Source organism: Acanthopagrus latus, chromosome 18, assembly GCF_904848185.1.
Source record: "Acanthopagrus latus isolate v.2019 chromosome 18, fAcaLat1.1, whole genome shotgun sequence".
NCBI classification, from domain to species: domain Eukaryota; kingdom Metazoa; phylum Chordata; class Actinopteri; order Spariformes; family Sparidae; genus Acanthopagrus; species Acanthopagrus latus.
Genome location: NC_051056.1, coordinates 5,760,341 through 5,787,044, shown reverse-complemented (window position 1 = coordinate 5,787,044; position 26,704 = coordinate 5,760,341). Strand labels below are relative to the sequence as shown.

Below are 26,704 nucleotides of genomic sequence, written 5' to 3'. Positions count from 1 at the left end.
GTCACAGGCTGGCAACATCAAGGCCGATGCTTTAATTATGCTCAAGAATCCAGCCACTGACTAAGCAATCTTTTTATTTTTACCCTCCGAATGTGCACATTTTGAAAAAAGCACTGAAGGTCTGCATCTGCCAGAGGGTCATCACGATGAGAGTGGGCAGAATATGTTAATTCCATTACAGGAAGGACTTGAAGTTCTCTGCCATTAAGTCGAAAAATCTGCACTGACAGTCAGAATGAGTTGGAGATGTTGGACGCGGAAATCCAATAATGTGCATTCATTATATGAAACCATGATTATAAAAGAAATGTACTGTTTGCAGTTTAGTGACTGAATGGGTTCTCTATGCAGTTTAACGTGCCCTTAAGATCACAAGATACTTTATTGAAATAAGATTTGACCATTTGGAAGTGTTGAACAATGTTTATTGTGGCGAGCAACAGAGGAAGTCTTTGGTGATTGATTGCTGATGGGAAGATAGAAGATATGGCAGGAACTCCTGGAGTCTAGATGCTGCTGATGGCGGTGGAGTAAACCTCGCTGATGGCTGATTGAAGCCTTAATCTCCCTGGACATCATGGGACACCACGGGCTGTGCAGTAATTGGTCTGGGTAGACAGACAGAATGAAAAGCGGACAGTGATATTTAAAGAACAGCATCCAGGGACTCATTGGATTAAAGCAGAAGTTCCAACAGTGGGGGACCACAGTTATCACGGGGAAGGCTCAACAAGACAACTGAACAAAGCCAAAACAAAGACAAGGAAATGTGAAATAGCACGTCTCCTCTTGGGTTTCACCAGTACAAGAGTGGGTAATGAAGAGAGACCACAGTGTGTTGTGTGTCTAAAAACATTAGCTTCTGACTGAATGAAGCCCAGCATGTTAAGATGCCACATAGAGGCTACACATCCTGAACAAAACAAAAGAAGCTTCTGGATTTCTTCAGGGAATAACTGCTCAGCTGTTGTGCAAAACAGAGGCCCCTTTACTGAACTACTGTTATTCATTCAGGAACACTCTCGTCATTGATTAAATCATTTATTGTGATAAATGATATAGAGTTAGGCTTGACGCCGAAGGCTCCGCTCCAAAAGCTCCCTTGATTTGACAAGCAGCATGCTAAGTCAATCCGGGGAGCGAGATGCATACCCCCTGCAGGAGTGGAGTCCAAGCATCCAGATAAATTAAGCCAATTTTGACCCAGACTAAGCAGGTGGAGGCTGGGGTGGTGGTGGCAAGCTTGCCGGCAGCAGCGATGTGTGTGTAGCAGCGTTGAAGGAGAGATCAGTGAATGACAACTTGAGTTTAAATGAACTGTCTCATTTGGAAGAGTGGATGTCCCTTAGCAAAAAGTAGTTTATTCAAGTGTACTACAAGTATACTTATTTTATACTGAAACTGAGGCAGTATACTTGAAGTGTACTTTTTATATACTATATTCTATATACTTAAGAAAAGTATAGTGAAGTATACTTGGCTTGTACTGAAAAGTATAAAGAATAGTCTAAGACTATGTACATTCATACTTAGACTTACACTTAGACTTTAATACTAAAGCTTGTACTTTAGTATACTGTAACGCCCCTTGTGGTCTGTGGTGCAAAGACTCTTGGGTATTCTGTTGTTGTTGGTGTAATTGTGGTTCGTGAATGTGGTTGTGAATAAGATGATGTGTAAGATGGTTGCGGGTTAATTCACATCCTCGTTCTGTGGTTAAATTGTATCGAGTTGATGAAAATGTTGGCACCGTGAGTGAAGGGGTGTTTTCCGAGAGAGACTTCCTGTCTGTTAAGCTGTTATCATGTGTGGTAATAAATGTCAAATCTCTGATGAGAGCTTTCTAAATTGTATTCAGTAATATCTAATATACATGGATGTACACATTATGGTAAAGTCATTGACTTGCGCTTGCATTTGATTTAGCAGAATAAACATGTTTTTCACTGTACATATTTATTTGAGGTATTACCCCAGTTATGAACTTACATATTAATAAAATCAAATGTGGACTAGAAGTATATACTTAGTAACTACACTAGTAGTATATAGATGAGTGTACTTGTTGTATACTTGAAAGTGTACTTCTGTAAACTTAAAATGACCTCATAAAGTATACTTGAAGTATACTTTTATAAACTTAAAATGTTCCAATTTAGTCCGAAGAAGTACTAAATTAGTATACTTTCTAGTATGCTACAAGTACATGGTACATAGTATACGTGCTATACTTATACTCGAGCATACCTAATGAAATGAACTTCAAGTACACTACTTTTTGCTAAGGGGTGTTTGGTCAGTGACTGATGCTGCTGTCAGCTGACTACAGCTGGGGATCATGACTTCTGTGTCCTGTATGAATTTGCGCGTCTTCATCATTGTCAAGTTCAAGATGCATGATGACTTTTTTTTCCAAAAGTCCTTTTTTTTTCTGTCACACTAATGTTGCAGCTCTGCATTAATCTGCATTTATCCATTTATGTTATATAAGTATGTGTGTATCTGGATGGGTGGAGGGCTTGAAAATATTGGAATCTACAAGTTCAGAACCTCAGAGAAAAAGCTTGGGAAACCCTGGCTTCCTCTGGAGAGGAAAGGTCACTGGTCTGATATCTAAAGCCACACAGAAGGTGAACCAAAATGCAGGTGATGGCAGACAAGAGGATCAGTAGCAGGAAGCGGTAAGAGAACAGACAACTCAACAAAAACTGAACTGAAAGCTGAATTTAAATGCAAAGTAAACTAACGAGCGGATCGGGTCCAGGTGCAGAGACTTGGGGAAAGGCTGGGGAAAAAAAAGAACTGGGAACCTTGCAGAGCTAACAAGGCTGGTGGAGGGCAGGTATGAAGGGAAAAGCAGGCTGGGGAACAGAGCACACTGCAAAGACACCAAGAAAAACCCCTGAAAACACAATCAAAAGAGACAGAAATATCAGGACCATCACACGTTTCAGTCTCAAAATCATGAAAAACAAGATATAACAGGAAGTATCCAACTGGAAGATCCCATCAGCTGCAACAAACATTCAGGGGTACCTGACAGAAATGCCTTCAACATGTGATTAGATCATCTCTCTCCATCTGTGCAGTACTGTGTGCAGAACTTACATTTCAGCTAACAAAAGCTTTGGCTTTTATCTGTTTATATGTTAAAGCAACAACATCCCAACAGATTAAATTGTTATCTGATAATGTACTTTCAACATTCTCAAATTGAGTAGAAATCTTGAGTTGACCATGGTGCTGAACGAACAGTCACAGGTGTTTTTGATGAAATTCATCAGACCTTTCTGGTACCACACATGCTGTAAATCCTCCAAGCCAAAACCTACACCTAATACCAAAATACCATGATGCACTTAAAACCACAATCATTTCAAAAATGATCTCAAATCAGATTTGTTATTATTCCAAATATCTTTTGATGACCAGAATTCATTCAGTCTTTTAACTGAGGAAACCAATACAACAACCTCCTTCCAGGTACCACGAGAACTATCAGGAATTCTCCTCTGGGCACCATGAATATAGGTAATACCAGGTTTTATACCTCTTGTGTCTTGTTGTGGTCTGGAACAGAGCTGGATGAACGGACTGACCCACTAATTCACTGATAACTTTGCCATCTTAAAGTCCCGACACCAGCAGGAAGCTTAATATACTCTGACTGATGCAAGTTGGCCTTCGCAAGGGGGGAGAAAAAAAGAGAATTAGGGATTACTTAAATCACGTCTGACGAGTATTTGATCCGCAGCGAAAGCCTAATATGATACAATACGATAGCAGGGTGAAAAGCTCACATGCAGACAGCTTCACAAGTCGTCTTAACTTTCAGTTTGCTCCTGTATTTACATATGCTTTCAGTGCTGGCGCAGACCGTCGGATCAGCATCTCCACGTCAAAATTAGAGGTGGGATCAGCGACAGCACGCGAGAAACACCAGTCAGCAGAAGGGAATTATCTCAAACATAACAACAACTTGATATTTATATCAAAAGCATCCCGAGAGCTCCTGGCTTAGCCGGAGTAATCAGGTTAGCTAAACGTCTCCTGTGGGGAGGTAATCTACTTTGATGCTCTGTCTGTTACCAAAACATTGAATCTGTGTCAGGCTGAGCAGCTACCACCAGCCCAGCCCACTCTCTAATTCAATTACACGAGTTGACTCATGTCCTATTTTACGTCCAGGCAGCCGACGGCCTGATTACAGAAGCCACAAATTGTCAAATACCGAACCTGAATAAACATTTATGTCTCTCAAAACCAGGAGGGTTGTAATTATCCACCCTAATGTTATTTCACAGGACAGATGAAGTGCAGCGCGGAGTTCACTTCCCACATCATCAGATTCAAACAATTAGGCTTTTCAAATGAACTCACTTGACCTGGACCCAACCTCATCCCGCAGCCTGAAGACATTTTTTATCTGAAGTGGAAATGATGAATGTCTTCAACGCCATGCGATCCTGTCTGTTCACACACTGCAATCAATAAAAGCAGTATGTCACCGGCAGAGCAGGCGACCCAGGGAGGCCGGCTTGTGTTAACTTTGTCAGAAAAGAGACACTGAGACAGAATTTCTTCTTTTTATACTGAAAATAAAGATCTTCAGGGATGTTTTCTTTGAAAACAATAAATAATATATATCTTTGGTTTATTCTTGTTTCCAACCCTCAGAAACTGTCTCAAATATGTTGGGAGAAAAGTCAGTTTGCAGCATCAGCTACAAAATGTGTTCACTATTGTTATGAACAATGAGAAATAAGCTCTGCACTGAAAGTTTCTGGGTGCTAAAAGTGTGTTTAACATGTATTTATCATCTTTGTCAGATTTCATTCATCTGTGGCAACTCAAACATTCATGCCAATAAAGTTTATTCTAATTTGAATGACAGTAGTATTATCTGCCTTATTTCTTTCATCTGATGCTGTTGAGAGATGGAAAATATGAAAATGTCTTCAATATTTCAGTTCATTTTTTATGAAGTATAAATGTATTGCAGTGTTCCTGGGAGTGTATATACTGCAACATTTAAGAAGTCTTAAGAGACATCAAGCAAACAGATATGAATCAAACAAAACAGAAACAATGGAAATACAACTATACACTGTGACAGGTTGATAATGGGTGGTTACCCTGAAGTGAAACTAGAGAATTCAGTTTTAGTCTCAAGTTGTCACTTGAATCAGAGTTACACTCTATTCCTAACCCATCATTTGTTTCTGTTTTTGATCGATGTGTTTTTGTATGTATATCCTATTATTTTTGGTGAATGATCGAGTCATGTAATTACAGTTTACGTATCATGGTGTCAAAAAATGCCAGCTATCTGTTTTTCAGAACATTTTATTACTGGTTTACATTGAAACTGACATACGGGAATATAATATAATATAATATGATATGATATGATATGATATGATATGATATAATATGACAAAGATATGAAATATGACAATATTTCACTCACTTCAAAAGTTTCAAAGAGCATTTCACATTAACTTGTAATGATGTCTCACTCCACATGAAGGAGGACTCACTTCTGTTACTATCTTATAATTTGCAGTACTAAAGTTTGTTTTAGGACCAGTCCCAGCTGTAGTTCACTGTTTGTAGAAACAACATTGTTCACGATTTGATGCCTCTTTTGCAAGATTATGATAAAATAGAAAGATGCTTACACTCATCTCACCTTTACACACATGCAGAATGAACTTATACTTATACCAGAACGACTCCATGCAAAGTACAAAAGTACACAAAGCCAAAAGCTTCTATACTTATATACTATACTTATACAGTGAATTCTATGTACTTGTTTTGTGACACAGCACAACTCCTCTGCTCTGGCACTATGTATCCTGGTTGGCGGTACCTTCACCCGGCCACTAGATGGAGCTGCTCACCCACGATTAAGAAGCGTCCTGCAACATCAGTTGTATGCAAATACCTCACCAGCAGCTATGAATCCTGGAAATGACACTTAACTCTGAGGTTTATTAGACATCTCATTATAATAGAGATGTATGCATGTTAACAGCACACAGAAAACGGCTTCAGTGTACAATTAACGGTCCAAAACATAGTTGTTGTTTTTTTTTGTTTTGTTTTTTTTACCAATCAACACGTAGTATTATTATTATTACTCAAACATGCATTTAAAGTCACTTTTTTTCCCACATGTATGCTTCGTTTGACCTCCTAACATGACATATTTATGTGATATTGCTTTATTGGGAATGTGAATGGACACCCCTTCATTTATCGCTGTATATTTTGCTGCTGACTTTTAAGGTAACTTTCATATCCCGAGCTCATCAGGACTCACACTGGTCTGTAATTGGAGTGATTAGGTGCGTCTTTACGCGTCGTGTTTGATTGACGTGTCCTTCCACAGGCGGAGACAACGGGCTGCGCTGCACAATGGAAGGCGAGCGGGCGGTGGGAGGGCGCGCAGGAGCACCGCTATCCAATGGGATCAGTGATGGGAGGGAGTTTGTGGAACTCCAGCTTTGTCCTAACTTACTGGAACTCCTGAGCACAATATGACTGAAGCGCCTGCACCGTTATTCCACGGGACGGTGCGTAGGCTACGCCGCCTGCACACACTCCAACACCGCGCACTTGCGCCCTAACTTTGGATAGACTTTCCTTCACGCGTCTCCGAGGATCCTGGAAGTTTTGTCTTTTTTTGTTTTGTTTTGTTTTGTTTTTTTGTTTCCTTGGATTGTGAGATTCTGCTCTGAAGCAAAAAAAAAAAAATGCTGTTTGAGGAGCTGGAATGAAACTAGGAGTCATTCTCTCCATCCGGAGGATTTAGCGGCAGTGAGACGCAGCGCTGCTCTGGATGAAACTACACTTCTGGAGTACTTTTCCGGAGACTGAATAAGTGCGGCAGGAGCCGATGCTTGCTTTCCCACAGAGTTCTGCTTGGAATACAGTGCTTTAACGACTCGGCCGACCTCCGTAAAGTTGATGCATCATAGGCATGGACTCTGTTTGAGAAAGGTGGACTGGCTCACTGACCATGGCGCTCACAGGTAGGGGCTTAGGCCGGTTTCATTTACTTTTACTCACGCTGTGGACTCTGTCGCAGTACTCAGCATCCAGCCAAGTCCGTCAAGAGTTCCAGGTCCTGGAGGAGCAGCCCATCGGCACCTACGTGGGCACGATAGAGACCAAGCCCAGCTTCACGTACCGCTTCAGCGAGAACCACAAACTTTTTGCAATTAACGGCTCCACCGGGGTCATTTACACCTCCTCTGTGATCGACAGGGAGGTTTTGCAAAGTGATGTCATCAACGTCGTGGTGCTGTCCAGCCAGCCCACCTACCCCACTGAGGTCAGGATAGTAGTCCTGGATATTAATGACAACTCCCCGGTGTTCCCAGACGCGTCTATTGTCGTGTCTTTCAAGGAGGACGCCAGCAGCGGCAGGCAAGTGATCCTGGACACCGCCACAGATTCAGACATTGGAAGTAACGGAGTCGACCACACCACGTACAGAATAGTGAAAGGCAACGAGCAGAGGAAATTCCGCCTGGATATTACAGTCAATCCTAGTGGAGAGGGGGCATTCTTGCACCTTGTTTCAACTGGAGGCTTGGACAGGGAGGTCACTCCCTTCTACCAGCTCCTGATTGAGGTGGAGGACAAAGGAGAGCCGAAAAAGTTCGGCTACCTGCAAGTGAACGTCACCATCCAAGACATAAACGACAACCCCCCTGTTTTTGAGCAGGATCAGTATCAAACCGACGTGTTTGAGGATGCAGCCGTAGGTTCAAGCATTCTGCAGATCACAGCTTCAGATCAGGATGAGGGAGCCAATGCTGAAATCAGGTACTTTTTAGATGAGGGGACGCCTTTCCAAATTGATCCTAAAGCCGGTACTATTATCATAAAAGAGGGTTTGGATTATGAGAGTAAGAAAGAGTACTCCCTGACGATACACGCAGTGGACAACGGGGTGCCCTCCCTGTCAGGCAGAACAGAAGCCACGATCAAACTATTAGATGTGAACGATAACGACCCCGTAGTGAAGTTTAGGTATTTTCCCACAACGTCTAAATTTGCCTCTGTTGATGAGAACGCACAGATTGGCACAGTCGTGGCTCTGCTCACCGTTTCAGACTCAGACTCCCCCACAGCTAATGGTAACATATCTGTCTCAATCTTAGGAGGCAATGAGCAGAGACACTTTAAAGTGCACACGTCCCCCGTGCCCAATTTGAGCCTGATCAAAGTGGCCAGTGTGTTGGACAGAGAGAGAATCTCCTCGTACAACCTCACTGTGTCCGTGTCAGACAATGGCAAGCCTATCGCGAGGTCCTCCTTTGCCAGTCTGGTTATTTTTGTGAATGATATCAACGATCACCCGCCGATATTCCAGGAAGCGCTGTACAGAGTAGATATCAGTGAAGACATTCCAAAAGGCAGCTACATTAAAGGGGTTTCTGCAACAGATGGTGACTCTGGGCAGAATGCCAACCTGCGATACTCCCTGGTGTCTGGAAACGCTTTGGGCTGGTTCTCCATCAGTGAAAACAGTGGTCTGGTTACGAGTGCCGCTTTGCTGGATAGGGAAATAGCATCTGAAATTGTGCTCAACATTAGTGCCAAAGACCAGGGCCTGCAGCCCAAGATTTCTTACACTAAACTTATAGTCAACATCACTGACGTGAACGATCAAGTGCCCACTTTTACGCAGAGCACATTTCATGTTTCCCTGGTGGAGCACGCTCCTGCCGGCACTGAGTTGGTGCTGCTGTCTGCCTCAGATGACGACCTCGGGGCCAATGGAACTATTCGGTTCTCATTTGATGCAGAGACTCCAGCATCAGTCCAGGAGCTGTTTCGCCTCGATGCCGTGTCAGGCCGATTAAGCACAGCCGTGGAGCTAGACAGAGAGGATCAGGCCTCCTACTTACTCCACATCCAGGCAGCAGACGCAGGCAGCCCTCCTCTGCACTCTGTAGGCAAAGTCAACATCACCCTGAGGGATATCAATGACAACAGGCCAGTTTTCTACCCTGTGCAGTATTTTGCCAATGTGAAAGAGAACGAGCCCTCGGGTTCTTATGTAGCCACCGTTTCAGCCACAGATCCCGATTTGGGCCGCAATGGCACGGTCAAATATATCATTACAGCTGGAGATGCTTCTAAATTCCGCATTAATAGCAACACGGGGAAAATTACCACACTTGTGCCCCTGGATAGAGAGGAGAAAACTGCTTATCAGCTGCAGGTGACAGCAGCAGATGGCAGCGGCCTGCGCTCACACACCCAGGCCATAGTGACTGTGACTGTCATAGACACACAGGATAACCCACCGGTCTTCAGCCAGAAAGTTTACAGTTTTGTCATGTTTGAAAATGTGGGTATTGGGACAGTTATAGGGACAGTGTCAGCCACCACTGTAGATCTGAACACAAACATTTCCTATCTAATCACCTCAGGGGACCAGAGGGGGCTTTTTACTGTAAACAGTGCAGGTCAGATCACAGCATCTAGCCAGATAGACAGAGAGGAGCAGGGTTTCTATCAGCTTAAAATGGTAGCCAGAGCAGGGGAGATCACAGGAGAGGCCTTTGTTAACATCACTGTGAAGGACTTAAATGATAATGCCCCTCATTTCATTCACTCTGTGGAGCATGTGAGCGCAGTGGAGAACTGGAGCACAGGTCATGTCATCTTCCAGGCCAAAGCTTCGGATCCCGACGAAGGAACAAACGGGATGGTGGTTTACAGCCTCAAACAAAACCCAAAAGGTCTCTTTCATATTCATGAGAAGCACGGCCTCATCACGCTGACCGGGCCGCTGGAGGTCACCACCAGCTCCTATGAGGTTGAGGTTATCGCTTCAGACATGGGGGTCCCCAAACACACCTCCAGCCTCATCCTCATCATCAGTGTTTACGATGTCAACGACAACTCGCCAGTGTTCGACCAGCTTTCGTATGAGGTCATCATCCTGGAGTCCGAGCCTGTCAACAGCCGCTTTTTCAAAGTGGAGGCCACCGACAAAGACTCCGGGCTTAACGGGGAGATTATGTATGACATCGCTGGTGGCAACACAGGTGATGTGTTTGGCATTTTTCCAGACGGGCAGTTGTACATCAAAGCAGAGCTGGACAGAGAGATACAGGACAGATATAACTTGGTGGTTGTGGCTAAAGACCAGGCTGTGGAACCACTTAGCGCCACTGTCAATGTCAGCGTGATTCTAGATGACGTAAATGATAATCGCCCCCTCTTTAACAGCACCAATTATGTGTTTCATTTTGAGGAAGAGCAGAAGCGGGGGTCGCTGGTTGGGCGCGTTTTTGCCGAGGATAAGGACTTTGGCCCAAACAGTGAAGTCAGATATACATTTGAGATTCCGCAGCCCAACTTTGAGCTTAACACCATCACAGGGGAGTTGACCAGCACGCTGCAGTTCGATCGCGAGTCGCTCATGAGACAAAGAGGCGCCGCTGTGTTCAGCTTTGTGGTCGTCTCGTCAGACCAGGGTCTCCCAAAGCCCCTCAGAGATCAGGCCAAGGTGCAAGTTTACATTCAAGACATCAACGACAACCCGCCTAAATTCACTAAAGACATTTACCAGGCCTCCATCTCTGAGTCAGCTCAAAACATGACTCAACTGCTGCGCGTTTCCGCCTCGGATGTTGACGAGAACAAAAATGGACTGGTTCATTATCACATCCCTGAAGGCAACGAGGAAGGGCAGTTCACTATCGACAGCAGCACTGGGCAGGTTACTTTAATAGGAAAGCTGGACTATGAATCTACATCCTCCTATTCATTAAAAATCATAGCTGTTGATGCTGGAGCTGTGCCCCTCTCCTCCTCCTGCATGCTTAGTATTAGCATCCTGGATGAGAATGACAACTCCCCCTCCTTCCCGAAATCCTCACTGTCTGTGGACGTCCTAGAGAACATGAGGATAGGGGAGCTGGTGGCCTCTGTGACCGCCACTGATGCTGATTCAGGCCAGAATGCAGACATAACGTACAGCATCACGGCCACAAACAACCACGGCACTTTCAGCATCAGCCCAAACACCGGCAGCATCTTTTTGGTTAAAAAGCTGGACTATGAAACTCAGTCATTTTACAAACTTAATATCACTGCAAAGGACAACGGCAGACCACCCCGCTCCTCATCCATCCCTGTAGTCATTCACGTCAGGGATTTTAACGACAACCCACCCGTATTTGCCCCCGGTGACATTTTTAAATCCATTCCTGAAAATCTTCCCATCTCAGCGTCAGTCATGACAATCACAGCTCATGACACAGATGCAGACATAAATGGAGAGCTGGAGTATTCCATTGTTCAACAGATTCCTAGGGGAAACCACTTTGGCATTGACCCGAGCACCGGGCTCATATACACCAACAAGGAAGTGGACAGGGAATTTTCAAATCTCTTCGAGCTGACAGTCAAAGCCACTGACCAGGCAGTTCCGGTTGAATTCCGCCGCTTTGCCCTGAAAAATGTCACAATATGGGTCACTGACCTGAATGATAATATTCCCACTTTTGTGTCCCAGAACGCCCTCGTAGCCGAGCCCAACATAGTCATCGGCTCCATCCTGACAACAGTGGTAGCCTTTGACCCTGATGAGGGTGCAAACGGGGAAGTGGAGTATGATTTCGTGGAAGGAGACTCAAACACTTTCATCATGGACAGGTACAGTGGAGATATCCGCCTGGCTTCCCAGCTGGTTCCGTCCAAACTCATGTACACACTCACAGTGTCAGCCACCGACCATGGCACTGAGCGCAAGACCTCCAGAACTGAGCTGACCATCATCCTCCAAGGGCTGGACGGGCCTGTTTTCTCCCAGCCAAAATACATCACCATCCTAAAAGAAGGTCAGCCGCCAGGCACCAACGTCATCTCCCTGGATGCCTCGAGCCCGCGGGGCTCAGCGACCAAAGTGGAGTATTTCATCGTGGCGGTTCGCAGCGGAGGAAAAGCCGTGGGACGCCTTTTCACCATCGGCCGCCACACTGGAGTGATACAGACGGCTGCAGAGCTGGACCGAGAACAAGGCGCTGACCTCTACCTGGTGGATGTGTATGCCATCGAGACAGATGCCAGCCAACCCAGAACACAGCGTGCTGAGGTTAGTACACTGCTGACTTTTCTGTTCTATACAGGTACTGGAAAGCCACCTTATATTTTTGTTCTATTTTTCTATTTGATCTGTTTGGCAGGGAGCGGGCATGAACTCACCCGCTGGCATTTGTAATAGACATTTGGATGGAATAAGTGTAATGAGATCGCGCTTTTGAACTGGAAAATACGGGGAGTGAGACAGTCCAAGTCACACATAAAACAGAGCCACCTTTTGCATTTGTCTGCTCATTAATTAAATTCCTTCTTTATGCATGGCTCTGCATTATATTAAATCATAATTTTCTTGGACATGAGTCAGAGGTTCTTGTTCTTTGGCATGATAACTTTATTGTTACTGTTTCCAAAAAACAATCTCACCATGACAATTCATCATGAATGTGCCTCCTCTAATATTTGATGAGGGTTGTCCTCTGCACAGGCTCCCCATCCTACTTTAATGCACTGACATATTCTTATCAGTGGTTATGAACTGCACAAATCAAAAAAAGGACCACTTTTTAATTTCCCCATGTAGACATAATTCATTCAGGGCTGCTGTCTCAGGTTCAAGGCCCATGATGGCTTCTACAGTGTCTCAGGCAGAAATGAAAAATAGAGAATTTCATAAGGTCTTTCAGTGCAGGTATGCATCACCAGTGCCAGTATTACTTTGAGCCCTTGAGCCTGGGGCTGTTTTGGCACTGGGGGTGGTCCTGGGGTACCTTTATACCACCGGGAACTGCTCCACAGGCAATAAGTGACCATTAAAATTGCGTGACCCCTTAAGACTCTGTGAAAAGATGCTGAGGGCAGGGAGAGTGAAATTTAAGCTGTCCACCAAGTTTGCATTATGCAATGTACCTTTTTCAGGCTTCCCCTAAAGAAAGAGGGAGTTATATTCTCTGAAGTGTAATGCGGGAACCCTAAACCCAGTTTTGGGTGGCTGAGGCTTCGCCGCTAGTCAAATGAAAAACAAATGTGAGTCTATATATGTTTTGGAAATTTCAACCAGGACTTGAAACGCTGTGTTGTTATTACAGGCTTGAGGACACACACGCTGCATAGATATTTGAGTTTTTCAGAGAAAAAAACAAAAAACAAAACAAAAAAGGTGTAAGCGCTTTACAAATGTCTTTTGTGCATCTGCATTTCAAATGTGGCTCACGTTAAATGATTGAAGAGTTTGAGATTAGCGGGTTGCCTTTCGAACAGTTATTATCGATGCCTTTCAAACCACTGCAAATATTGAAACTGAAATCAGAGACAGCAATCAGTTATTTGGAGACAAACTCACATATTATTGAAATCAAGGATTACTTGGCAAAATCGTGTTAGCTACGTTAACTTATAGGGTTTGCTAGGGCCTAATGGGAATATCAAATGTTCTCTCACTATGAGGCGAAGATGGCAATCTGCTCTACTGCCGACTCTACTGTCGGGATAATGAGAGAATATAGTGCCTTGGTGCTCCTTTCCCAAACCTTAAACTCTAGATTGGTTTCATGCTAAGATTGAACTTTCTCACCCCTTGGAGAGATGACTTTACCACACCACCTGGCTGAATAGTCAGTCTCTCCATCATGAGAAGCGTGAGATCTAATAACTTGGAGGAATTCAAATGACCTTCCACGAACCACATTTGGGGAAATTGGCTGTTTTTTTTGTGCTGAAATTCAATGGGCAGTCATCTATATGGATTTATTATTTAACGGTGAGCAGGTCATATTCATACTATTTGTAACTACTCTGTCAAAGGGATCTCAAAGGACGCCATGGTACAATAGTGTAAACTTTCAGACTTAGACTAATGTTTTTCCAGTGCGGTGTTTATATACCAGATACCCAGTAGCAACCGGGGGATTATGTCCACCCCTGAGGGTTGTGACCCTTTCACATTCTGCATTTCCCATTTTCCCCATTGATTGGATGCATGAGGGAAAGCTGGTATTTTTTTTCCCCTCCCTTGCTAGGCACCATGTGTGATGTTTTCGAAATACTCAAACAAAGAGAATTTGGCTGGACATGCTTTATCGACGGTCGTGATCTTAAACAACTCAGAACCCTGCTGGGCCTGCAGTGGAAAGTGAGTGTATGGAGGCAATTCTGTTTCTTTTTTTTCCCTGCCCTTCTAGGCATCTTAAAGTTTCCTTGTCAGTTGTTGTTGGTTAGATCATTGCAGGGCTGTTTGTGCCTTTTGTCTCACATCTGGCTCGTGTACGATGTGCAAAGGGTGTTTCTTTTAGCCAACGGGTGGTCAGATTGATCGCGTTCAGTTGTTCCACTTCAGCAGCCTCTAAGTGTCAGTTTGAAATGTTACACAAATGACTTCATTACCCAGAAATCTTTGTGTTTCTTCCTCTCAGTAGCTGTACAGACAAAACTGCTCACGTAAAATATCTTGGCAGCGGCTTCATCCGTTGTTGGTGAATCCAGATTCCATTCATAGTTTTCAGGAGGATGTTTTTTAATCCACTCCAAGTTTTGATTCATCACATACCCTTCGACATCCTTGTTTAGAGGTGGAGAGAAGCTCTTCTGACCCCATAACTCACACTGAATCACATATGACAGATTTCTCCCCATGAGCTGAAACTTTCAAGTATTGGTTCCCTCTTTGGCCACGACCTAATCAGTGATGTGACAGCACCTGTTTCCTGTCAGCTGCTAAAGACGAAACACCTGGGCGAACGTTTCAGCCGATAGACAGAAGCACATGGACTTAACCTTGAAATGTCTTGCTTTCATGCTTTTGTGCTCGGCAACACATGTTGCAACTGTTGCAACTTTGTTAAACTTTTTAGAGTGGATATATTGATGTCCAACAGTGGTACAGCCTTAACTGTAGAAGTTAAACACTCACCACTTTTGTGCTTGAAAAGTGATGGAAAAGTTTCTTGCTGGGCAGATGTTGGCAGCTTTGGCCCATTCAGATTGACAGTTAGACAGTGATCCGGTTTTGGCAATTGAAAATCCTCAAAACTCCAGAAGGCACGGTTTGTTTCCAAACACAAATATTTTCGCCAAAATATGCCTTTTTACTTCCGCCAAGGAGGTTATGTTTTCACCCGTGTTGGTTGGTTGCCTGGTCGTTTTGTCAACAGGATTACATAAAAACTACACAATGGATTTCAATGAGAACAGGTCTCAGCCCATAAAGGATGCCAGTCGCATTTGGTAGGGATCTTGATAATGTTGTGTTTAGGTGGCTGGTATCTATGAGTGAGTCTGGATCTATATTTTTTATGAATACAGGCTTGATGAATTGACTTAGGCTAGATTGAATTAAGTGGAACTGTTGGGCCTTGGAGGAGGTATGCATTCCACTATGTGCTATTCTAGACATAGCACCAGAAGTAAGGACATGTGTGTTTGGAAGATTATTTCTTTGTTGTAACAATCCTTCTTGGCAATACATTTTATACTGTTGGAAAGCCTGTTTATTTCCCTTTTAAATGGTGCCACATTTGTAAGGAACCTTCATTTGTGGGGTGAGCAGCAGAGCTGAGTCTGTTGGTTGCTCCCATAAAAGATTGACCAAAGCTCCTCTGCCACACAGCTTATTTAGCTATTGACTCTTGTTTGGTGTTGTTTGGTGGAATGAATGATTGAAGTCTGAAGAAACAAGATGCATTAGCAATTTAGAAATGCATTAATTTAACAAACAGGAGCCTCAGTAGCATGTGGAGGAATCATACACAGCCACAACAGCCTGGGACCTCCTTGTGATGCTGGTCACCAGCCTGGTCACACACGGCCGTGGGATGGCATCCCAGTCTTTTTTGACATTTACTGTTTCATGTGTTGATTTCCAACCACAGAATGATCTGGAATTGCAAATGACAATAGAAAAACATTTAAAGTCAGAGTCATCTCAGTTGAGTCATAGAGTTTATGTATGTTAGGAAAGTCTTAAAGGAGTCTTTTGAGTATCAAAACCTCATCCTCACCTCGTTGGCTTGAGAAGTGACTGAAAGGTTTGTGGCTTGGCAGATGGTGTCAGGTTTAGTCAGATCAGATTCACAACAGTTGGACGGTGATCAAGTCTTGGCGAACAGAAAGTTCCAATATTTCCAAAGAAAATGTTCAAAACTGCCATAGCTGGTTTCCAAGACACACAGTTTTGCCAAAATACGGATTTGTAGGACTTGAATTTAATTAGTCGGGTCTAAATAGCAGCACAAACAGAAGCACAGTTATGTTACACAACCTACGTTATGCTTGCTGCTTGTGTTATCAGCTGTTTATGCTTGTCCAACATTTGCGCTTCAGATTTTCAGAGCCACCTTTTAAAACCTGTTTCCTACTCGCAGCATTTTTTTGGTGGATTGCTCCTTTTAAAAGAAAGAAAGAAATGACAGACAACAAGCAGAACAGATTTCTCCCTCCTCGTCATTTCCTCCTCCCCTCTGTCTGTTTCTTCTCCTCTGAACCCTTTCCCTCCCATTCAAACCCTCCAGCCCCTATAGACCGGACTGCTACAACTGTTTTCTTAAACTCACTGTGAATCAAAATGAAATGCTTTTTCCTCGCTGAGGCCTTCGGGTGCCACATCAGTCCTTGCCCCCTCATCTTAAAGGCATTGTTCCCCCGTGAAAGTAAACACAGTCGGAGTGTTCAACAGGCCTTCCTTTGTTTTGCCTTCACAGATAAAGTGTTGCACTGCCCTGGCTGCGTTTCGGGAGTCTTTTTTTTTTTTTTTTGTCTGTGCCAGAGACTTGCCTTGGCAGATTTAGGAGTGTGTATGGATGCCCCTGTCAGCCAGCTTTCCTCCCCTCTCGTCACCGGTGACAGATGTACGGTGGAGCTGTTGTGATATTGAAGGAAGGGAAAAAAAAAAAAGAGTGTTTCTTTGGAGGGTTCTGGACGTGTCAGACGGTTTTATTGGGAGTTGTGGGAATGAAGGAAGAGGTGTGTGTTTGCAGGGGGGGGGGGGTTACATTTAAGGAGGATGCTAGAAGTAGCAGCATTGCATGGAGTCATGGGAAGGAAGAGAGCGAGGGCAGGGCTCCTGATCTGGGAGCGAGAGTGCCCAATCTGAACTGACAGTGCAGCTGGCCGACATGAGTGTTGGTCTGTGTTTCTGTGGGGAGCCCGGGCTCTGTCATATTCATCGTCCTCTTTGTTCAGCTGTATATTTTCAAGTCTTCGCATCCCTTCTCGTGTGCGCCTGCCTGTTTCGTGTCTCCGGGAATTTGTTTGTTACTCCGTCTCTCTGTTGTGGATCGGTCTGATGCATAAATCTCGTTGGCAATGGACTTCAAAGTCCTCTTTGCTTTTCTTTCTGTCCCTCCGTCATTCCCTCCTACGACATGGGACTCTGAGGGGAAATGTGATGAGGGTGACAGAGGCGGTGTTGAGCCTTTTAGAGAGGATGGAGAAGAAAAACCTCTCTGAAAATATATCAACAACATAGCCTGTGTCAACAAGGCAGGGAAGGGAAGAAAAGGGACAATGTGATATGGATGCTGGTTTCTCTTTGTGCGTTTGTGTCTGTGTGTGAGAGTATTCATAAAACCTGAAATATTGATGATGCAGTTTCCAGAGAAAGGTCAAACTGCGACACTGATATCCCCCTGAGCGGAGCATTTACTGTTCTTTGGATCAAACTCAACAGGATAAAAAACACTTTGATTACACTTGAATCATACACAAGCTGAGTATTAAAATTTTATGTCCCTCTGAAGAGATATTTTACAATAACTGGAAGATGAATGATGCAGAACCAACGGCCTCCTTGTGTGTTGTAATTCATGGTCTAATTGGGATTTTTTTTTTTTTCTTTTTCTAGTGTGTTAAGACAGGGTGGTACCCGTCCAGTCCGGCCGTAACCGACCTTGTAATTGACGCGATAATCCGTCCGGACACGCGCTGCATCTGCTCGGCCATCCTAGTAGGTGGTCGCTGCGGTTGAACCTGCGGGTGAACCTGCGAGTGAGCCGGTGCAGGGGAGGGCAGGTCGTCCCAGAGCGCCTGTCCGTTTTTACGAGACAATCGCCATAAAAGTAGAATAAACACTCACTCATGCAGCGATGCATGCGAGCAAACGCTGCCAAACACACACACACACACACACACACACACACACACACACATTGATCACACTCCCTCTCAAGTAAAGTAACATTTAGATGGTAGCAACAGTCAAAATAATTCAGGTTCATTTAGACTGTTGTGATTATGTTCCTGTCAAATACGATCATGGGGATACTTAGCGGCTTCTCTCCTGCAGATTCACATGGAGCCTTAATGAAGCCAGCAGTTTCTGTCTCCTGCTTTTATTACATGAGACTGTTTGTTAGTGTTTGTCTTGTTCCATTTATTCTGTGGCACAGTTTTACTCTGTTTGGATAAGTGTTAAGCACTTACGGCTGCTTTCCAGCTTATTTGTCCGCTTCAGATGAATATCAACGCGCCGGTGCTCCGTGTAGTTCTTATAGCTTCAGGTTTGATTGTAGCTGTATGAGAAGCTGTGTCACATTTCACCATGTTTGACTTCTTTTTTTTTTTTCCATCAGAAAGCAGCGACTGGTACAGCTCATAATAGACTTTTGTCAGACTGGGGGCTGAGAGGTCAGGAGCAGGGTCATATTGTTCTGCTGTGCCATGTTCTATAAAGTTAAGCCGAGTGTTGTGTTAGGCATGAAAGTGTAGAAACTAACTTTGGCCACAAGCCACAAAGGCTGTAAAATCACACGATTCTCCACTCAGTTTCTGTATTTTACAAACCTGGCAGATTTTCAGAGGAGATGCAGATCTTTACCTGAGGGGTCAAATTCATAGTCTGTGACACTGTTTTTCACCTGTGTGTGAAGCTACACCACTGTGCTTTTTTGTCATGTTGTTTTAACCTGGTAAAAATCTGAAACAGTGGCTCAGCAGCTTGAGCATCCTCCCCCCATGTACAGACTGCGTCCTTGCTGCAGCGGCCCGGGTTCAACTCCGACCAGTGGCTCTTTCTGCCGTCAACTCTCTTCATATTTCCTGTCAAATGAAGCCCTGAGAAGCTCCCAAAAAGGTTAAAACACACCAAAATGTTCAAGAAAACATACATGAAGCCTTTAATAAACTGGTAGAGATTGTTAGAGTCAAGACTGAGCCATTTAGTCTTGTGACATCTTGTCACAGGTTACATTTGTGAAGCATTTGTACATAATAGCAATTTAAAAAAAAAAATAAAATAAAAAAAAATAAAATAAAATAAAAAATAAAATACATGTGAAAGAAGGTTACTGTTAAGGTTGTTCACTTTAGAAAAGTTACTATTTTTGTAATGATGATTTTTTTGTTTCTCTGGTGCAGAAGCAGGACATATAACAAAATAAACAACAGAAAACGTGTATCCACAGGGAGTCTCACACTCAGTGCACCCCTGCTGACAGATGCTGTTATTGACACATTTCTGTCCACATCACATGACTGCTGCTGTTAAATACCTGGTCCCTGTTGTACTTCATCGTCCAGGTCTCGGCACTGTCAGTTAAAGTGAACGAAACTAAAATTATACAAAATTAAGTTGAGATTTCAGTGTTATTGTCTTAACTTTCTCGCACTCATTGTGTTGTCTCCTGTGGCAAACTGAATTGTCCTGGTGTGGTGACTCCACCCTGCTGCTTCTCTAAACAGGTTGAAGCAAAAATTATTCAAACGCTATTTTTAAACTCGGTTTGCCGCTAAATCGTGTTTATAAAAGGAATGTACATATACATTAAAAGAAAACTCGCCCGGCTCTGCGGTCGACTGTCCGCAGACGTGTTTTTTTTTTTTTTTTTCTCCTCTTGCCCCCTGTCTGCCTCATGCAAAGTCAATGCAGGACCTTGGGTTAGAATAATAAATGAATGTGGCCAGAGCTGTGCAGGCTCTGCAGAGTTTCATATCATCCGGTTTATTTTCATATCGGAGATACATTTCTTTTGTCCTGTGACTTTGATTGTCATGCCTCATTTGGGACGGGATGGGGGGCGTTGGGTACATCTGAAATACTATCAATCTCTGCTGGCAATGTTTTAGTCCGGAGTCTGGCGTGATCAAAAGGGAGCCATTTACCGGTTTGGTAGCAGCAGGGAGGGATTTCGTCAAGTGCAATCAGAAAGGTCCAGCAGAATTCTGAGATTGAAACTTTCCAAGCTTTTCCAGTCGCTCAGCCGTAGCAAAGTCGATGGGAAAGCCTGAACTGGGAACGATCAGGTATAGCTACAGTTTGAGTCAACCGTTTTCTTTGAGCAAGTGCTACATAGGGAAATAAATCTTCGCCTGAGTATGACTCCATCCCAGAGATGTCTTTATCACTTTGCTCGGCTCTGCTCCGATGGTGAAGGGACCATAAAATATGCCAAAGTTTCTCCAGCTTTGAAAGAGAAAAAAAAAAAAAAAATGTTCCACTACTTTCACTTGTAAAAGGAAGGGAGCTGGAGAGAAAGAGGGGAGAGCGGAGGGTTGATTTTGGCACATATTCTCTGCGGTAATAATGGATCCCAGCTACGGAATGATTTGTTCTTACACGTGACTTACCGAGCTCTCTAGCGTCAACAAACACTCGACACACATCTACATGCGGAGTTATACACACAGCGAATTTCCATTGTTTCCTCAGACCTCGCTGTGCTTGCCTCGCTGACCTATCTCTCTCTCTCTGTCTCTCTCTCTCTGTCTCTCTCTCTCTCTCTCATACTGCTTTTTGTCTTTAAAATGAAAAAAATCGAGGGAAAAAAAGGAGTCCGTTCGCTTCCCGCTGGTCGTCCATCAACGGCACCTCCAAAGTGACATTTAGTGCGGTCGCCTCCTTCGCAGATCCTCCCGCCTCTGGGGACTTCAAACGAGAAGCGGAGAGGGGATGTGCATTTTCTGCAGCGTGTGCACTGTTCTCTGTCTCACACACACACACACACACACACACACACAGAAACGCACACAAACCTCATCTTCCCCGGCTCGCGGTAAGACGAGCGACCCCTGAGCAGGAAGAGGTATCTGCTGCAGCCCCGGACAGATAATTTAGGTAGATGGGAGAGGGAGGGAGGAGAGGAAGGAGGGGAGACATGGTGGGGTTGGAGCTGGGAGCAGGGGAGGGTGGGCTGGAGCAGGGCTTTAGTGTCAGAGGCAGGAGACAAGCAAAGATAGACTGGCACCAGAGAGCGAGAGCCGTGTTATTGTTATCTCCCCTTTTATTTTATGAGTTTTCCATCAAGAGATCCAGTTCAGCTCCGGCTCCGCGTGCAGCACGCGCTCCAGCTTTATTAACAAGTCTACCGTATTGTCACTTAGCATCTGTAGAGAACTTTTTCTTTTTCTTTTTTTGCATTGTTATTGTTATTGTATTGCTTTTCAGGCTTGCAAAAATCGTGTGCTTTGTCTCAGTTGCTCTGCAGTGCAGGTCTTTGTACAGAACATAAGCCAGGCCGCAGTGGATTTGCAGCTGTTTTTAATTCAGCAATTGAAATATTTCAGCTGTCAAAATGTCCCTGCGTGACTTTTCCGGCACTAAATTTCCGTGAAAGTTGTTCGTTTTTTTTTTTTTTTTTCCAAAACCATGCAAGTGTTTGTCAAAATTCTGTTAATGCTTTTCGTTTGACAGCTTGTCAGTCCACTGATCCATCAAGTGTAATCGACTGGGGTTTTCCCTCCTTTATATCACTTTCTAATATCCTGTCCCTTCCCCATTCTTGTCTTATTTACCTCCAAAATCGACCTGGCAGTGGATAAGTAATTTCTCGTTGTTCAAACCCACAAAACTTTATTGGAACTTCTTGCGAAGTTACAAAAGTTTCCAAAAATACAAAATATATTAGGCACAATTTTCAGAAAAAAAAGTGATGGACAAATCACCTCAGCCATTCCCATATAATGCAATCATGTCTTATACAGTACGTGTATACAGTACAGGATATTATCGTATTGTTGCATTACAATGCAGATATATGGATTTGTTTTATATAAACATCTCTGAGACCTTGATATCCAATTCTATTTAAAAGTTAACATCTATTACAACACTCTTTTTACACATTGTAGTGTGTTTGCATGTCTTGGAGAGTACAACTGCATATGTGAAAAAAAAAAAAAAGCTTTTTATTCCTGTTGTGGCTCCAGAGGAATGCATTTTCTCTGCATGTTATTGGATGCATGCCTCCATTCCTGTCATTCAGTGGCTAAGTTGCATTGTGGGAAATGGAGGCTGCAGGTCTCAAAAACCTGGACTCATTATGGACTCATTATGGACAGTTCGAAAACACACGATCAAAACCTCAGATCGTCTTCCTTTTTTCAACCTGGCGCCTACATTACCCACAGTGCAACGTGCCCAACTGAGTGACATTGCTGGAGAAAATCTCTCAGATTACATGCAGCTTCCTCTGGAGCCACAAATAGCTTTATTCTGCTTTGCTTTGTAGTCCACTGCAAGACCTGTAAACACACTTAAATGTGTAAAATATGTGGAGTTACCCTTTAAATGTAATGCAGCTATCTAAAAACCTGCCAAATGACACCAAGTCTGCGTTATAACATGATATTAGGTACTTGATATGCTCTGGGGTTCGTTCGAGCAGGTGCTTCTTATCAGGTGTCTGTGTGCAGCTTACAAACCCTCCTCAACACAAAGGCTCGCGTCCTGGTGAAATTGTCCATACACACATCATCCTCCCATCGGTCGTCTTGCAGAACGGCTGCGGTTGTTTGAGCACGTAGTCGACTGGAACGTCTCGGGAAAATAGCTTGTGGTCACCGGGACAATAACTGCATAGCGTGAGCCTCACTTTGGAGGATTATTATCTCATTCAAGGAGATTCTTGGATCAGAGTGGGCCCGCTCCTTTGGCGCGGGCGTTCTGTGTTTTCCAAAGCAATAATCCTAAAGCATTTTTATGTCAGTGGAATATCACAGAGCGCCCTGGATGCAAGCTTCGCGCTCAAACATTTCCATCTCGCGTGCATCCTGCGTGGCTCCGCATGGCAGCGAAGCCGAGGCTGGCCCTCGACGGCAAAACAGCAAACAAAACACAGTGTTTACACAGATCTGGAGCAACTGATCTGCTGTCAGAAACAGAAAGCAGAAAGAACCCCTGGCTGGAAATAGCTTGCCATTTTGGTGAACGCGGCCTTCCTCTCCCCTCTCCGGTCGGGCCTGTTTAATTGAAAGCAGCTGGCGAGGGTTCTGGGCAGAGATGTGTGGGTCCAGTCAACGTGACTCAGGCTCCCGCTCGGTACCTGAGCTGCACTCCCTGTTTTTTTTTTTTTTTTTCTTTGGACACACGTGAACGTTTTTTATTCAAGTTGCTGATATCTCATACTGCAAAATGAGAGGAAAGTCTGACTGCTTGGAGCTCTTAGAGGGCAAAAGAGAAAGCTGTGGCTCTGGTTTCGATTACATTCGTTGACAATGTGCTATTTTTACCCCTCACTTCTTCCATTTTTTGCCCACTCTGTGATTTTCCTATGCAAATGGCTGAAGCGGCCTAATTTCCCCAGACTCTATTGTGTGTGTGTGCATGTGGAGGTGTAATTTAACCAAGTGCCGTTCTCAAAGCTGACTTTCTGACCTTCTGAACACAGGGCTATTTTCACTTTGTGTACACCGCTTGTGTGTGTGTGTCTGCTCGCTCACATGCAGATCCCTTCGTAACGGTACATGCCTTCAGCCTTAAACAGTACTTTCCTCGCATAGTTTTTGCACAATCTACCAAATCTTGGCGCCCTCTGCTCATTTTTCTACATTCAGCCCGGCGTTTCTGGCACTGACACGTAGCTCCTCGAGATGAAGAAGAAGAAGAAGAAGAAAAAAAACAAAAAAAACAAGCGGCCCACTGAAAAATGAATCATTCGAAACTTTGTCTAAACTTGGCTGGCCTGCTGTAGTGAAGTCTCCCTCCCAGGACACTGTGTTCTTATGGTATTACACGGAGGGTGATCAGATATTACATTATGTCTCTATGTCCTCCAGGGGGCTGCTGCTATTGGGGATTCACTGACACTGTGTTGTGCAGACTGAGTGCAGAAGCTAGTGGCTGTGTGTGTGTGTGTGTGTGTGTGTGTGTGTGTGTGTGTGTGTGTGTGTGTAAGAGATTGGGGGTGTACAACAACAACAACACACATTAACAGCACATTAAAACTCTGTCAAAAGCAAAAAAGACTCCATAGCTGCTCTGCTTTCTTGATTTGGATAAACAGTTTGGTGTGCAGTGAACGATTTTTCCAGCCGTTAAAAGCCGATTTTAAAGAGGGCCCCGACCGATCGCACACATCGAGATCCATTCGCTCATGATCAGCAGCACTGCTCAGGCCATGAACACACTTATCTTTGATGACTTTATTGTGTCTTCCGTGGCGCCAGAGGAGCTTTACAGGCTTCATGGCCGCCAAAGTCTCTCATTCAAGGTGATTAAACCCAAATTTAATGGATAAAGTGAGCTACATTTCATTGTTTGTTTTTTTTTTTTGTAGCTTGACCGATATTAGGGACTAAATGTCAGGATGTTACAGCCTCTGCTACTTTGATTTTTGATTCTTGAATTGAAATCTCTGTCCTGCAAGCACCTGCACCATATATGGCAACTCAATACTGAAACAGGAACTTTTCAACCAGCTGTATATGTCTACAGCTTTAGTACATCTGTATACAATGACAGAGGTTATAAACCCTTTCACAGAATTTTTCTAACCTGCTTTGGCAAAAAAAATGTACTGCTTATACCGAAGGCAAATTTAAATTTAAGAGACAGGCGGTAGCAAAGGAAACATCCCTTGCTTGTGTATTAGGGAGAAAGAAGCCGTGTGTTTGTGTCCGCCCATGCTGTGTGTGTCTGCATCTTACCTTGACACTGCTACAGTCTTCCAGCGCGCCAGCTGCCTCCTCCTGCAGATTTACGCTTGATCTCTCATGAGGTTTGCTGCCATTTGATGCAGTCATTTGATAGTGAGAGAGTGATCCAACGCTCTCAGGACCTTCCCAGTGAATCGTCTCACCTCTGACCCCGCTTGGCAGAACCTGAGCGGAAGCGCCGCTCCTTGTCTTGGCAGCCAAACGGACTGGCTACGTGTGTCTCCGAGCGCGTGTTTGTGGACACGCTCTTTGATCGCGTCTCATCAGGCCGATAAATGCTGGTGCGTATGTGTGAATGAGCACATGCGCACGTGTGACAGGGCCCTACAGCGCGGTAGACTGGCAGCCCGGGTGTGAACTCGGCATGATTCTTTTATCCCTCTGATGTCTGACAAGGCCGAGGCACTGTTGGTAATGATGTGGTTATTACTTCCCATCATGCCTCACTGCAGGCCGGGCTGTAAAACACTGCCGTATTTTCTGTCTGTCCCTCATCGGCTGCCTACAGGGACCAACACTCTGCTGCCCTTCATGAAGCGTTTTCACTTTGTTGAGATGCTTTTTGAAACACTCGTGGGGCCTCATTCATAAAACTCTCATCATGGGACAGTGATATTAGCATTTAAGTTATTTGTGGGGTTTTTTTCATGGTTTTAGGCTAAATGACCTAGATGAATTGAAGAGAAACAAACAAACACACACTCTGCTATGTTTGTTGCTAGCTCTGCAGAAATTAGTAGCACAACAACATATCTGTCATATCAGAGAATACTCTTTAAAGCCGTGCTAATCAGTATTTTATGTTTTATGTTAACAGTTCAGGAAATGCTGTGTCTGTTTGTGGCAAAACCACAGTTAATTTTCACCCAACTTTGTGGTTCAGATATGTTTTAATTTAGCTTTAGTGCCTTTCAGCTCATTATTATTATTATTTTTTTTTTCCTGTTACGGTTAACTTTCCCAGCTCTCTTTTATCTCTTCCCCAGCAGCAGCAGTCAGCTGTTTACCATGAAAAAAGCTTTGATAAAACCCGTGTGAACTACTTTACCAGAACTGACAGCAGATAAAGTTAGCACCTAGCTAGAAAACACATTTAAATATTTAGTGGCTAACAATATTTCTCACAGGGGTTGGTGACGAAAAAACAAACAAACAAACCCTAAAAAGTGTGTAAATATCTAAGTTCAACTTTCCAGGTCAGCAGAAACACGACTCCAAATTAGCGCTAATGCTGCTGTATGTGCCCCCAGTTGGCCAATAATGATGAATGATGATCAATGCTGCTTTGAATAGACTGCACTCATTGCACTCATTGAAAACTAAACATTTTCAAAGCTCACTACTCTGAAATAAGACCGTGGACAGTGTTTAGCATTTCAACATGCTGTAGATGTAATAATGACAAAAAAGCAGTTAATACTCAGCCTAGCATGTATTTTAAGATATTTGGTAGTAAATATAGTAGAAGAGTATTTTCACCAGGTCAAATTAAGACATAAAAAAAAAAAAAAAAAAAGGATATTTGAAGAATGCCACAGTCATCATAAAAACTGCACACATAGTAGCTTTTATTGTTTGAGATCAAATCTGTTTTACAGCGAGAGGGCTTTTCCTTTTGAATTCCGAGTTTCCTCTCTGGGAATTAAACTCTCCTCGTGGAAATCAAGCCGCAATAGGGCATGGGCATCAGGTTTCAAATCGTCTTTGAAACCTAAGATTTATTCCCAGGCTTTATACGCGACACCCGCTGTTTGAGTTTGCACGAGCC

The 26,704-nt window shown here is 43.8% G+C and overlaps 1 protein-coding gene and 1 long non-coding RNA gene across 2 annotated transcripts in view; one reads left to right on the top strand and one right to left on the bottom strand.

Annotated features, from left to right (window-relative positions):
* Nucleotides 1–403: 403 nt before the first annotated feature.
* Nucleotides 404–3,934, bottom strand: LOC119007588. The gene is made up of 3 exons (XR_005071164.1): nt 3,801–3,934; nt 3,551–3,682; nt 404–608 (listed from the first exon to the last, which is right to left on the bottom strand). It is a non-coding gene; the product is annotated as an uncharacterized LOC119007588 (long non-coding RNA).
* A 2,373-nt stretch (nt 3,935–6,307) lies between these two features.
* Nucleotides 6,308–26,704, top strand: part of LOC119007587 (protocadherin Fat 4) — a 117,094-nt gene continuing 96,697 nt past the window's right edge. Inside the window, exon 1 of the mRNA XM_037077358.1 lies at nt 6,308–12,130. Within this exon, the coding sequence (XP_036933253.1) occupies nt 7,028–12,130 (5,103 nt within the window). The 5' untranslated portion in view covers nt 6,308–7,027. The remainder of the gene's footprint in view (nt 12,131–26,704) is intronic.